This window comes from Salvelinus fontinalis, chromosome 31 (genome assembly GCF_029448725.1).
Source record: "Salvelinus fontinalis isolate EN_2023a chromosome 31, ASM2944872v1, whole genome shotgun sequence".
In the NCBI taxonomy this organism is placed as follows: domain Eukaryota; kingdom Metazoa; phylum Chordata; class Actinopteri; order Salmoniformes; family Salmonidae; genus Salvelinus; species Salvelinus fontinalis.
The window spans coordinates 21400349-21415584 of record NC_074695.1 but is presented as its reverse complement, the minus strand read 5'-3'; the positions used below and the strand labels follow the sequence as shown (position 1 = coordinate 21415584).

The 15236-nt window shown below is 45.1% G+C and overlaps 1 protein-coding gene across 4 annotated transcripts in view; it reads right to left on the bottom strand.

Moving 5' to 3' along the window:
- hspg2 (heparan sulfate proteoglycan 2) overlaps positions 1-15236 on the bottom strand; it is a 217979-nt gene that overhangs the window by 32145 nt on the left and 170598 nt on the right. For 2 of the 4 annotated variants that reach the window (XM_055891736.1, XM_055891739.1), the window contains 7 exons: positions 8194-8271; positions 4856-4991; positions 4446-4606; positions 3772-3907; positions 3170-3313; positions 2747-2881; positions 2386-2567 (listed from right to left, as the gene is read on the bottom strand). In XM_055891736.1, coding sequence (XP_055747711.1) covers positions 2386-2567; positions 2747-2881; positions 3170-3313; positions 3772-3907; positions 4446-4606; positions 4856-4991; positions 8194-8271 — 972 coding nt within the window. Of the gene's footprint in view, positions 1-2385; positions 2568-2746; positions 2882-3169; positions 3317-3771; positions 3908-4445; positions 4607-4855; positions 4992-8193; positions 8272-15236 lie in introns of all 4 variants that reach the window. The other 2 variants (XM_055891738.1, XM_055891737.1) reach the window with 1 other exon arrangement.

The following is a 15236-nucleotide window of genomic DNA, read 5'->3' as shown; positions in this document are numbered from 1 at the left end:
ACTGTTTTCTCTCCTACCGCACGGCAAGAAGTACCGGAGCGCCAAGTCTAGGACCAAAAGGCTCCTTAACAGCTTCTGCCCCCAAGCCATAAGACTGCTGAACAATTAATCAAATGGTCACCGGACTATTTTATTGACCCCCCCCCCCCCCCCCCGCCTCCATTTGTTTTGTACACTGCTTCTACTCACTGTTTATTTTATCTATGCATAGTCACTTCACCCCTACCTACATGTACAAATGACCTCAACTAACCTGTACCCCCGCACACTGACCCGGTACCAGTATCCCCTGAATATAGCCTTGTTATTGTTATGTTATTGAGTAGTTATTTTTTTAAACTTTAGTTTATTATTTATATATTTATTTAAACTATTATTTAGTTTATTTTTTTAACTCTTCTTGAACTGCACTGTTGGTTAAGGGCTTGTAAAGCATTTCACTGTAAGGTCTACACTTGTTGTATTCGGCACATGTGACAAATAACGTTTGATTTGATTTGATACATTGGTTACTCACATGATACATTGAAAAGTCCCTAGTGGACTAAACCGATATGATGGCTTGGTACACCAAATGAAAAGGGAGGGGCAGGTAAGAAAGAGCGGGAGAACAGACAAAGGACACCACTATCGTACACACATCAGATAACTAGGCTCATGGAAATGCTAACACTTTGCACATGAACAGCCACTCATTCAAAAAGGAATTGCAATTTACATATTTTCGAGTGTAGGCCTTTGTTTTTTCTCTCTGTGACCGCCGGTCCGTCTGCTGGAAAGTCAGTCGACAGAAAGTGTCTGGCTTGTCCACCAGAGATCAAAGTCTTTAGTAGTTGTAGCTTGTTATAATGGAGACATCAGGTGTACCAATGGTCGCTAGATAGATCCATTCTGGAGAACATTTACCTTTCAGAGTACCATTCAGTCGTTCAATCTGCACGTAACTGGTCTAAAGTACATTTTGTCGGAAGTGAGTTTTATACACTTCTGGGAAAAGTGGGCATTTCATGACGCCGATGTAATGTCTGTGCTCATGTGGGCTTGGCGACTGACTTTGTTAAGACTTCATACGAAAAACAATTCTCTCATTTAGAAGGCTAACATCACATTACATCTTTTCACTAATAGTTTTATATTTAATCATATTGTCACGTTCCTGACCTGTTTTCCTTGTTTTTGTATGTGTTTAGTTGGTCAGGGCGTGAGTTGGGGTGGGCATTCTATGTTATGTGTTTCTATGTTGGGTTAAATGTGTTGCCTGATATGGTTCTCAATTAGAGGCAGGTGTTTGACGTTTCCTCTGATTGAGAACCATATTAAGGTAGGCTGTTCTCACTGTTTGTTTGTGGGTGATTGTTCCTGTGTCTGTGTCTGTTGCACCACACGGAACTGTTTCGTTTGTTCGTTCGTTTGGCTAGTCTTTCCTGTTCGTGCGTTCTTCGTGTCTTTATGTAAGTTCTCGAGTTCAGGTCTGTCTACGTCGTTTGTTGTTTTGTAGTTTGTGTAAGAGTTTTCGTGTTTTGTCTTTCTTTAATAAATATCCATTATGTCTGCATACAACGCTGCGTTTTGGTCCGACCCTTACTCCTCCTCCTCATCCGAGGAGGAGGCATTAGACAGCCGTTACACATATACGTTCCCCCACATTTGGATGTGACCCTGACAGCTGGGAAATATATAAATTAAGAGATACTGTTATGTTGTCCTATCGTCTTTAGTTACATCACAAATTATTAACAAATTCGACAGGATTGTTCTTTAAATACCCCAGGACCATTCTAAATGTTTGGAATACAGAAATACTGTTGAATTATTCACCCTTTTGATGTTAAAGTTTGGCCAAGTCTCTCTTTGTGTCCCACAGTCACACATTTCAATCTCAATACAACAGACCCAGAAGCAGAGTATTTACGACCATCATAAAACTATGGAGAGAGAGGGGGGGGGCTATGATCCTCCCCCCAAGGGCACGTCATGACAACAGCTTTACTACGTTTGCCCATCATAGAATAAATAGCACACCCTATGTAATATATCTTAGCACAAAAATGTTACATCCTAACACTAAGAGCTCGTTACTCATACACAGATTAAGCCTGGTTTTAGAGCAAGAAGCACATTGAATTGAGAATCTAGGCTTAATCTGTGTTTAGGAAACCTTTATTCTTCCACATACATTTCACTTGCCATTTAGTAGACACTCTTATCCAGAGAAATTAGGGTTAAGTGCCTTGCTCAAGGGCATATCGGCAGATTTTTCACCTAGTCGGCTCGGGGATTCAAACCAGCGACCTGTCAGTTACTGGCTCAAAGCTCTTAACCACTAGGCTACCTTTCGCCTGTACAGTACAAAAGCTCAGTAAAAACACAGATCCAGTACAGTACCTGCATGACAGCGTTGGACTCCATGGGCACAGGGCTACTCAGCATGGTCTTGCGGGCGTTGTCCAGCCTGTGCCATGTGACAGATGGCCGTGGTTCCCCGGAGGCCTGGCACTCCAGATTGATGGGTTCACCCACCTTGACTCGCACGGGCCCCTGAGGGGTGACAGTCGCTACGGGAGACTCTGGAAGGAAGGATGACATCACCCAAATAAACAACCATAAGTCCTTTCCTTTACCATGACAACCACCAAGGGGGGCCCTTAGTTCATCGACAGAGAGCAGATGCTCATACTGAACCACACCATAAACATCAACACCATATATGTGTGTGTGTGCGTGTGTGTGTGTGACTACACCATACCTCTGACAATCAGAGAGACCATGCTCTGGGTAATTCCAAACAAGTTGCTAGCCACACAGCGGTAGGTGCCCTGGTTGCTAGGGCGGGCATCAGTGATGATGAGGACAGAGCCGTAATGGTCAATCTTCACATTGTCTACAGAATGACAGGTTTCATAGGGAATCATTTAGTCTGTCAAGTACATCTCTTACAAGCAGCAATAGCTAAAAATGAAAGAACAGTAATTGGATACAGACTATATGTTGTCATTACTGTATGTATTGCAGGTAGTTTGCGTGTGTGGATATAGACATGATTCTGACATCTGACAAGAATCTGACTAAATGCCTTTCTGCTGTATGGAATTTAATTGAATGATTGCGTATCCTCCAGTTAGAGTGTAACAGTGTAACAGTATGTGTGTGTGTGTGGGAGGGGCCTCACCAGGAAGGGGCTGGTTGTTGGACAGTTTCCACTCCAGGCGAACGGGCTGGGCTCCACTGTAGACCCTACACTTGAAGCTGGCTGACTCTCCCTTTCGCACCGCTGCACTGTGGGGCTCAATGGAGATGATAGGGGTCTGCAGGCCTACTCCAGGGAACACACACCACCACAAACATTACAACAGGACAATGTTTCCTCTGCTCACTCCTGTTCTAATCCTACAACATTTACAAGAGGGTGTACTGTAAGTACCAGATCATGATACTTTAGGTCTATGGGCTCCATTGGAAGCATTGGAATTTAGAAGTAAATACAAAACATGACAAACCAGAAACCCAGGAAGGTTTGAACCAGGATGAGATCATGGCACAGTGTGGAAAAGTAAAGCATACACTCTTGAGGCCACTTTAAGGAGGGTTGAAATTAAACACAACTGGAAAAGTAATACTGTACATGACGAAATGCCACTAAATAAATTACACAGATGTTCCTATTGCGTATGCCTCGGACTGCTTCACCACCATCCACAGTGATATCAGTAGAGAGGATATTCCATTGTCAAGCCAGTGTACTGTCACAGAGAGAATAGCTTGCTGACTTACGAGAGGAGGGGGCTGTGACTGAGACAGAGACTGAGGTCTGACGGGCAGGAGTACCACGCCCTGCCTCCACACGACAGATATAGTCCCCAGAGTCATCTGGGCTGGCAGAGAGGATACGCAGCTGGGTACCCAGAACCTGTTAGGCACAATGGGAATTATCCTGCTGAATATTCAGCTGAAATAAACAGTCTTCATTAAAGGGATAGTGCGACATGTTGGCAATTACTTTATTCTGCTTCCCCAGAGTCAGATGAACTCATGAATACCATTTTTATGTCTCTGCTTTCAGTTTTAATGAAGTTGAAGGTCGTTTCTGATGCAATTTATAACTAGCGTTAGCACAATGACAGGATGTCTGCAGAACCAACTAGCATGCTAGCTAGCAAAATGTCCCACTATCCCTTCAATAGATTTTTCATAGTGATTTGACTAGCTGAGCTTCCTAAACAGTAATGATACCATATCATCACGTGGCTACAGTACATTTACATGAACAGTTGGAAGCATTTGTATGTTAGAGGTAAGGTCCCAAAGTTCCTGGGTTTTCAGAAATCCATGTTGGGAACTTTGAAAAAACCAAAACCTGGGAACTTTGGGAAAACCAAAACCTGGGAACTTTGGGAAAGTTTCCAGAATTGTTCATCACTAGTAAGAGAACTTGTGTATATTCCAACCTGGTGATTGGAAGACAGGCGTCCACTAGACCTCCTCCAGGTGACAGCAGGTGGGGGGTTACCAGGGACATAACAGTTAAGGTCCAGAGACTGTCCCTCCTGGACGTCAGCTATGGAGGGCTGGATGGTGATGGCTGATGAGATGGTGTCTCCTCCTATTGCTACACAACCACAAACACAGGACACAGATATTTACTAATGTTAAATTACTGTCAACACACAGCAGCAGCAAGCTCTGGGGTACAATTTACTGGGTCATGCCCAGTAGAGAGAAAACATTTTGAAACAGATTAAAACATTGACGTAATCTGAACTTTCTTTCCAATAAGAAACAGCCGTTTCCGATTTACATATGCAAAACTTTTTAAAACGAGTGCCCTACTGAACATGACCCTGGAGTGACCTTTCACCTCTATTGACGGTGACCTCGATGCGAGCCTCTGAGGATCCTATGGAGTTGGTTCCGACACACAGGTAGGTGCCAGAGTCAGAGGACTTGATGTTGGGGATGAGAAGGGTGCCAATGTCTGTACGCTCCATACGGGTCTAGAGAGGACACAGCAACGAGCATGGAGAGGGATGAAGAATATGTCACAATGGCCTTAGACATGATGCACCACTGTGGTACGAGCTACACGACAATGTGCATGACAATCATAATGTCTCTACCCAAACCCAATACAAAAACATCATACATACAGCAGATTTCTTACCTTTGGACCAACACCTACTGTTTAAACATTGTATAACCACTGTATAAAACCCACAAAGGTGCGAACAACAGACACACTTGATATCATTTCAAATCAATACCAACAAAAGCACAGCAGGGTGGATCTTCAGCATATACAGTATATAGCATTGTTAAATGGTGTGTGCGTTGTAACAATGTTTGTGTTATGATCATTAAAAATGGCTTTTCAGTTATTGCTGTGCTTTGCATGAAAGAAAACAATAAAATCGAACCAATTCATCATTGGTTGAAGAGAAAAGGAATGTTAAGGTATATCAACATTACTATAATGATTTCACAGTTAAAAATGTTAATTTGACAACAAATAATGATCACTATTGAAACAGTTACCAATAACATACAGTAGATACACTACAGTAGGATACACTACAGTAGTTAGTCATACACTACAGTAGGATACACTACAGTAGGATACACTACAGTAGTTAGTCATACACTACAGTAGGATACACTACAGTAGGATACACTACAGTAGTTAGTCATACACTACAGTAGGATACATTACAGTAGGATACACTACAGTAGTTAGTCATACACTACAGTAGGATACACTACAGTAGGATACACTACAGTAGTTAGTCATACACTACAGTAGCATACACTACAGTAGTTAGTCATACACTACAGTAGGATACACTACAGTAGTTAGTCATACACTACAGTAGCATACACTACAGTAGGATACACTACAGTAGTTGGCCATACACTATAGTAGCATACACTACAGTAGGATACACTACAGTAGGATACACTACAGTAGGATACACCACAGTAGTTGGTCATACACTATAGTAGCATACACTACAGTAGGATACACTACAGTAGTTGGTCATACACTATAGTAGCATACACTACAGTAGGATACACTACAGTAGTTGGTCATACACTATAGTAGCATACACTACAGTAGGATACACTACAGTAGTTAGTCATACACTATAGTAGCATACACTACAGTAGGATACACTACAGTAGTTGGTCATACACTATAGTAGCATACACTACAGTAGGATACACTACAGTAGTTGGTCATACACTATAGTAGCATACACTACAGTAGGATACACTACAGTAGTTAGTCATACACTACAGCAGGGTGCACTACAGTGGGTAGTCATATACTACAGTAGCATACACTACAGTAGGATACACTACAGTAGGGTACACTACAGTAGGTAGTCATACACCTCAGGAGGATACATTACAGTAGCATACACTACAGGTATAGTGGTATAGTGGCACATGTTATTGTATACTTTTGTATACTTAAACTAATTGTTGTTGAGTTGTTAAAATGATTCAGTACAATGATGACAGGACTGGGAAACTGTTAGGGAATTGACATATTAGTCATAGTGCTTTGAGCCAATACAATGCTTTCAAGCAATACAAAGCTCCTCTCTACAGTATGAAATCCCTGGTAATGCATTACAGATGTTTACTCATACTTACAAGCACTCACTAAATCAACGCTAAGCAACTACTTTACACTTGAACTATAATGGACAGAGTGGACCTTACTATAATTTACAACCTTACAACCATACAGTATTACAACCATCAACATGAACAGTGGCCAGTGTTACAGCTGAGAATAGAGTACACCTAAAGACATTATTTAAAGGGGTGTGTCTAGATCCTGGAGAGAGAATTTAAAGGAGTGTGCCTGGAGAGAGAATTTAAAGGGGTGTGGCTGGAGCGGGAATTTAAAGGGGTGTGGCTGGGCTGGGTGGATTACAGTATCCTGGGGGTGGTGGTAGTGGGCCTTCCATCCGTGGACAAAGCTGCTCAGCTCCGGCCTAGTCAACCGTGAGGGCCTGGCTAAAGTGAGCAGTGGCTGAGGCAGAGCCGGCTCAATGTGTGTCTGAACCCATTCACAAGTTTTCAAAGCAACCCATTTGCTAAAGTACACAGAATTTCTGCGTGGCCGCACGGCAGAGCCTGAGTCCCCATGGGAAAAGCTGACACAACGCTGAAGCTGTCTGAGGCAGAACAAAACAGAGCCCTGAGCATCGGCTGGCGGAGGAGACACGAGGTACGGAGGGACTAACCCAAAGCGCCTCGAGGGGGACAAGTGCCTGGCATGAGGAGACTATGTCCCAAATACCTAGCTACGCCCTGGGGCCTTGGCGTGTACATACAGGAATAATAATAATATGAGCAAAATGGTAAATAGTTGGTTTAGGAAATAAATATGTCAGGGATGATATGATGATGTTAGGGCTGGGAATTGAGAGGGGCCTCACGATACGATATTTTCACCATACTTAAGTGCCTATACCATATGTATTGCGATTCTCACAAATCTATATGTATTGCGATTCGATACTGTGATTTTATTGCGGATTGATGTTCCAAATATATTGCTCACTATAAATCTGCTGCAGAGAGACAAGACACAGCATGAAAAAACGAGTTTTGATCAGTCAGGGAAATAAAAGTGCTGAAAACAAGTTGGGTCACTATTTAAAAAGCTATAGGATGAAAAACACCGCGTATAGACAACTAGCCCTAGCTAATGTAATGTAGCTACAGTAGCCAAAACTTTTTTTACAAATCGATACCTGGAGCCAAATATCAATCCAAAAATAATATTGTGACATGTAACTGTATCAATTTTCCCCCCATCCCTAATGATGGTGGATAAATTAGAAAATGAAGGACATGGATGGATGGAACATTTATAAGACAAAAACAACAACTAAACCATGCCATAAGACGAGCTTCACACCCAGCTTGCTGTTGTTGTTGTTGATGATGTTTTTTTACCAGTAATACTGAACTACTATTTCTCATGGAGACTTTGTGAGCAGCTATTTGCTTGAAATGAATTAATGGCAGTTACTGTGTGTGATGATGAATCAAAGACACGTTTGATCATGCATTTAGTTGACAGTGTGTTCAGGTAAGGTCAGTAGAGGACAACAGGTGGGAAGTAAGAGACGTGACAGATAGATAGACAGACAGACGTAAAGACAGGACAGATGGACAGACCTGCAGCTCCTCAATACGTCTCTGTAACACATCGAGACTGTTGCTTTTAAACTGATGGAAACCGTGAGAAGGAATGGCCTGAGCAAAACGTCAAGGAAAAAAGGGTGGGAATAAAAAAAGGGAGGAAGGAAACACAAGAAGGAAAAAAACAATAAAGATTGGTCAAAAAACTGTGGTCAAAATACTGGTCAAAATACTGAAAAAGATTTCACTTTTTCACCAAAACAATCCTTTCAATAGCATGGTGAGATACCAGCACCCAATACTGTATACCAGGGATGTCAAACATATGGCTCGCGGCCCGGATCCGGCTCACGAGGGGGTCCAATTCGGCCCACAGGTGGTTTGAATAAAATAAAAAATAAAAAAACAAATCCAAACTGTGTAGAAATGGTAATGGATCTATATTCATACAGTTTCTTGACTGTCCAGCTCGCTAATAATCACTAGACAGTCAGGGAGCATCGAGAATTCCAAAAACAATGGATAAAGGACCATTTTTGGCAAATTTGGACGGCAAGGAAATATAACACATTTTCCGGACCTCGTTGAAGACTGAATGCGGCCTCCGGGGCAAAGTGAGTTTGACACCCCTGCTGTATACAATACATACAGTGATTGAGTTGAGAAAGTATTCATACTCCTTGGACTTATTCCACATTCCTAAATTCGAAAAGGATTCAAATTTTAAAAAATTCACCTATCTACACACAATACCCCATAATGACAAAGTAAAAACATGTTTTAAAAAATGTTTGTAAATGTATTGAAAATCAAATACAGAAATATCTTATTAAATACTTTGTAAAAGCACCTTTGACAGCGATTACAGCTGTGAGTGTCACGTTCTGACCATAGTTCTTGTGTTTTGTGTTTGTTTTAGTGTTGGTCAGGACGTGAGCTGGGTGGGCATTCTATGTTGTGTGTCTAGTTTGTCTGTTTCTGTGTTCGGCCTAATATGGTCCTCAATCAGAGGCAGCTGTCAATCGTTGTCCCTGATTAGGAATCATATATAGGTGGCTTGTTTTGTGTTGGGGATTTGTGGGTGGTTGTTTCCTGTCTTTGTGTTTTCTCTGCACATTTTGTTATTTTGTATCGTTGTAAGTGTTCACTGTTTCGTTTTAAGTGTTCACTGTTTCGTTTTATTAAACATGTTGAGCACTGGCTACGCTGCGTGTTGGTCCGATCCCTGCTACACCCTCTCTTCTCGTGAAGAGGAGGAAGGCTGCCGTTACAGAACCACCCACCAATCTCGGACCAAGAAGCGTAGCAACGGGCAGCAGCGGCAGCAGCAGCGGCAGCAGCAGCGGCAGCAGCAGCAGCGGTACCAGGAGGAATGGACTTGGGAAGAGGTGTTGGACGGAAAGGGTTGCTACACATGGGAGGAGATCCTGGCTGGTAAGGATCGCCTTCCATGGGAACAGGTGGAGGCAGCTAGGAGAGCGGAAGCAGCTGCGAAGGGGAACCGGTGTTATGAGGGAACACGGCTGGCCAGGAAGCCCGAGAAGAAACCCCCAAAATTTCTTGGTAGGAGACCTGCGCCAACTTCCCGGGCTTGCCATGGAGAGCGAGAGTACGGGCAGGCACCGTGTTGTGCGGAAAGGCGCACAGTGTCTCCTGTACGTGTGTATAGCCCGGTGCGGTACATCCCAGCTCCACGTATCGGCCGGGCTAGAGTGGGCATCGAGCCAGGTGCCATGAAGCCGGCTCAACATATCTGGTCTCCAGTACGTCTCCTCGGGCCGGTGTACATGGCACCAGCCTTACGCATGGTGTCCCCGGTTCGCCAGCACAGCCCAGTGCGGGCTATTCCACCTCGCCGCACTGGCCTGGCTACGGGGAGCATTAAACCAGGTAAGGTTGGGCAGGCTCGGTGCTTAAGAGCTCCTGTACGCCTTCACGGACCCGTATATCCAGGGCCACCGCCTCGCCCCAGCCCATTAACACCAGTGCCTACACCACGCACCAGGCTTCCTGTGTGTCTCCAGAACTCTGTTCCTCCTCCACGCACTCTCCCTGTGGTGCGTGTCTCCAGCCCGGTACCACCAGTTCCGGCACCACGCACCAAGCTTACTGTGCGTATCCAGAGCCCTGTACGCACTGTTCCTTCTCCCCGCACTCGCCCTGAAGTGCGTGCCCTCAGCCCGGTACCACCAGTGCCAGTACCACGCACCAGGTGTATAGTGCGCCTCGAGAGTCCAGTGTGCCCTGTTCCTGCTCCCCGCACTAGCCTTGAGGTGCCTACAAACCGGTACCACCAGTTCCGGCAACACGCACCAGGCCTACTTTGCGCCTCAGCAGGTCTGAGCTGCCTGCCTGCCCAGCGCCGTCTGAGCTGCCTGCCTGCCCAGCGCCGTCTGAGCTGCCTGCCTGCCCAGCGCCGTCTGAGCCATCCGTCTGCCCAGCGCCATCTGAGCCATCCGTCTGCCCAGCGCCATCTGAGCCATCCGTCTGCCCAGCGCCATCTGAGCCATCCGTCTGCCCAGCGCCATCTGAGCCATCCGTCTGCCCAGCGCCATCTGAGCCATCCGTCTGCCCAGCGCCATCTGAGCCATCCGTCTGCCCAGCGCCATCTGAGCCATCCGTCTGCCCAGCGCCATCTGAGCCATCCGTCTGCCCAGCGCCATCTGAGCCGCCCGTCTGTCCCGAGCCGTTAGAGCCGCCCGTCAGTCAGGAGCCACCAGAGCCGTCAGCCAGTCAGGAGCCGCCAGAGCCGCCAGCCAGTCAGGAGCTGCCAGAGCCGCCAGTCAGTCATTAACCGCCAGTCAGTCATGAGCCGCCAGTCAGTCATGAGCCGCCAGTCAGTCATGAGCCGCCCGCCAGTCATGAGCCGCCCGCCAGTCATGAGCCGCCCGCCAGTCATGAGCCGCCCGCCAGTCATGAGCCGCCCGCCAGTCATGAGCCGCCCGCCAGTCATGAGCCGCCCGCCAGTCATGGGCTGCCCTCCAGTCATGAGCTGCCCTCCAGTCATGAGCTTCCCTCCAGTCATGAGCTGCCATTCAGTCCGGAGCTGCCATTCAGTCCGGAGCTGCCATTCAGTCTGGAGCTACCCCTCTGTCCTGAGCTACCTCTCTGTCCTGAGCTAGCTCTCTGTCCTGAGCTGTCTCCTCAATCTAGGGGGGACCTTTGGGAAGGTTCCTAGACCAGGGTCGGGGGCGAGGGTCGCCACTCAAAGGACGCTAAGGAGGGGGACAAAGACAATGGTGGAGTGGTGTCCTCGTCCAGCGCCGGAGCCGCCACCACGGACAGATGCCCACCAAGACCCTCCCCTTGAGTTTTAGGGGGTGCATTCGGAGTCCGCACCTCAGGAGGGGGGTACTGTCACGTTCTGACCATAGTTCGTGTGTGTTGTGCTTGTTTTAGTGTTGGTCAGGACGTGAGCTGGGTGGGCGTTCTATGTTGTGTGTCTAGTTTGTCTGTTTCTGTGTTCGGCCTAATATGGTTCTCAATCAGAGGCAGCTGTCAATCGTTGTCCCTGATTGGGAATCATATATAGGTGGCTTGTTTTGTGTTGGGGATTTGTGGGTGGTTGTTGCCTGTCTTTGTGATTTCTCTGCCCCAGATAGGGCTGCATCGGTTTGCCACATTTTGTTATTTTGTATCGTTGTAAGTGTTCACTGTTTCGTTTCTATTAAACATGTTGAGCACTGGCTACGCTGCGTGTTGGTCCGATCCCTGTTACACCCTCTCTTCCCGTGAAGTGGAGGAAGGCTGCCGTTACAGTGAGTCTTTATGGGTAGGTCTATAAGAGCTTTTCACACCTGGATTGTAACATTTTTGCTCTGTCAAATTGGTTGCTGATCATAACTTGCTATAGATTTTCAAGTAGATTTAAGTCAAAACTGTAACTCGGCCACTCAGGAATGATTCAATGTCATCTTAGTTAGCAACTCCAGTGTATATTTGGCCTTGGCTAGACTGTAAACTCTCATTCCAGACTCATATCAAAAATCTCCAATCCAAAATCAAATCTAGAATCGGCTTTCTATTCCGCAACAAAGCCTCCTTCAGTCACGCCGCCAAACTTACCCTAGTAAAACTGACTATCCTACCGATCCTTGACTTCGGCGATGTCATCTATAAAATAGCTTCCAATACTCTACTCAGTAAATTGGATGTAGTTGTAACGGCGTTCCTCCTCCTCTTCGTACGAAGAGGAGGAGTAGTGATTCGACCAAAATGCAGCGTGGTTATGTGACATAATGATTTATTAAACAAGACGAAGACGAAACGAAATACACTTGATAAACTACAAAACAAATAAACGATGTAGACAGACCTGGACACGAACTTACATATAACACGAAGAACGCATGAACAGGAAACAGACTACATACAAACCGAACGAACGAACGATACTGAAACAGTCCCGTGTGGCGTAACATACAGACACTGACACAGGAGACAACCACCCACAAACAAACAGTGTGAAAACACCTACCTTAATAAGACTCTCAATCAGAGGAAATGAAAACCACCTGCCTCTAATTGAGAGCCATATCAGGTCACCCTTAAACAAACATAGAAACACATAACATAGACTACCCACTCAAACTCACGCCCTGACCGTCAAACACATACAAAATAACAGAAAACCGGTCAGGAACGTGACAGTAGTCTATCACAGTGCCATCCGTTTTGTTACCAAATGACCTTATACCACCCACCACTGCGACCTGTATGCTCTAGTCGGCTGGCCCCCTACATATTCGTCGCCAGACCCACTGGCTCCAGGTCATCTACAAGTCTATGTTAAAAAGCTCCGCCTTATCTCAGCTCACTGGTCACGATAACAACACCCACCCGTAGCACGCGCTCCAGCAGGTATATCTCACTGGTCATCCCCAAAGCCAAACTCTTTTTGCCCGCCTTTCCTTCCAGTTCTCTGCTGCCAGTGACTGGAACGAATTGCAAAAATCGCTGAAGCTGGAGACTTACATTTCCCTCACTAACTTTAAACATCAGCTATCTGAGCAGCTAACCGATCGCTGCAGCTGTACATAGTCCATCTGTAAATAGCCTACCTACCTCATGCCCATATTGTTTTTATTTACTTTGCTGCTCTTTTGCACACCAGTATCACTACTTACACACCATCATCTGCTCATCTATCACTCCAGTGTTAATCTGCTAAATTGTAATTACTTTTCTACTATGGCCTATTTATTGCCTTACCGCCTCATGCCATTTGCACACACTGTACTTAGACTTTCTTTTTTTTCTATTGTGTTATTGACTGTACGCTTGTTTATTCCATGTGTAACTCTGTGTTGTTTCTGTCGCACTGCTTTGCTTTATCTTGGCCAGGTCACAGTTGTAAATGAGAACTTCTCAACTAGATTACCTGGTTAAATAAAGGTGAAATAAAAATAAAATTAAAATTGTCCTGCTGAAAGATGAATTAATCTTCCAGTGTCTGGTGGAATGCAGACTGAACCAGGTTTTCCTCTAGGATTTTGCCTGTGCTTAGCTCCATTCTGTTTCTTTTTTATCCTGAAAAACTCCCCAGTCCTTAACAATTAGAAGCATACCCATAACATAAAGCAGCCACCACTATGCTTGAAATTATGGAGAGTGTGTCACGCCCTGACTGTAGAGAGCTTTTTATGTCTCAATTTTGGTTTGGTCAGGATGTGATTTGGGTGGGCATTCTATGTTCTTTTTTCTATGATTTGTATTTCTTGGTGTTTGGCCGGGTGTGGTTCTCAATCAGAGGCAGCTGTCTATCGTTGTCTCTGATTGAGAACCATACTTAGGTATCCTTTTTCCCACCTGTATTTGTGGGTAGTTGTCCATGTATAGTTGCCTGTGAGCACTACGTTGGCTTCACGTTTTCGTTTTGATGTTTATTGTTTTGTTGGCGACATCTTATAATAAAGAAGTATGTACGCTCACCACGGTGCACCTTGGTCTACTGTTTCCACCTTAGACGATCGTGACAGAACTACCCACCAAAAACGGACCAAGCAGCGTGGTAAGAGGGAGCAGCGGTTTTTTGGAGAGTTGGACATGGGAGGACATCCTGGACGGCAAAGGATTTGGGTGGGCATTCTATGTTCCTTTTTCTATGATTTGTATTTCTTGGTGTTTGGCCGGGTGTGGTTCTCAATCAGAGGCAGCTGTCTATCGTTGTCTCTGATTGAGAACCATACTTAGGTATCCTTTTCCCACCTGTATTTGTGGGTAGTTGTCCATGTATAGTTGCCTGTGAGCACTACGTTGGGTTCACGTTTTCGTTTTGATGTTTATTGTTTTGTTGGCGACATCTTATAATAAAGAAGTATGTACGCTCACCACGGTGCACCTTGGTCTACTGTTTCCACCTTTGACGATCGTGACAGAACTACCCACCAAAAACGGACCAAGCAGCGTGGTAAGAGGGAGCAGCGGTTTTTTGGAGAGTTGGACATGGGAGGACATCCTGGACGGCAAAGGATTTGGGTGGGCATTCTATGTTCCTTTTTCTATGATTTGTATTTCTTGGTGTTTGGCCGGGTGTGGTTCTCAATCAGAGGCAGCTGTCTATCGTTGTCTCTGATTGAGAACCATACTTAGGTATCCTTTTCCCACCTGTATTTGTGGGTAGTTGTCCATGTATAGTTGCCTGTGAGCACTACGTTGGGTTCACGTTTTCGTTTTGATGTTTATTGTTTTGTTGGCGACATCTTATAATAAAGAAGTATGTACGCTCACCACGGTGCACCTTGGTCTACTGTTTCCACCTTTGACGATCGTGACAGAGTGGCACTCAGTAATGTGTTGTATTGGATTTTCCCCAAACATAATACTTTGTATTCAGGATAAAATGTTAATTGCTTTGCCACATTTTTTTGCAGTTTTACTTTAGTGTCTTGTTGCAAACAAGATGCATGTTTTGGAATATTTTATTCTGTTTCAGGCTTTCTTCTTTTCACTCTGTCAATTAGGTTAGTAATGTGGAGTAACTACAATGTTGTTGATCCATCCTCAGCTTTCTCCTATCACAGCCATTAAACTCTGTCACCATTGGCCTCATGGAGAAATCCCTGAGCAGTGTCCTTCCT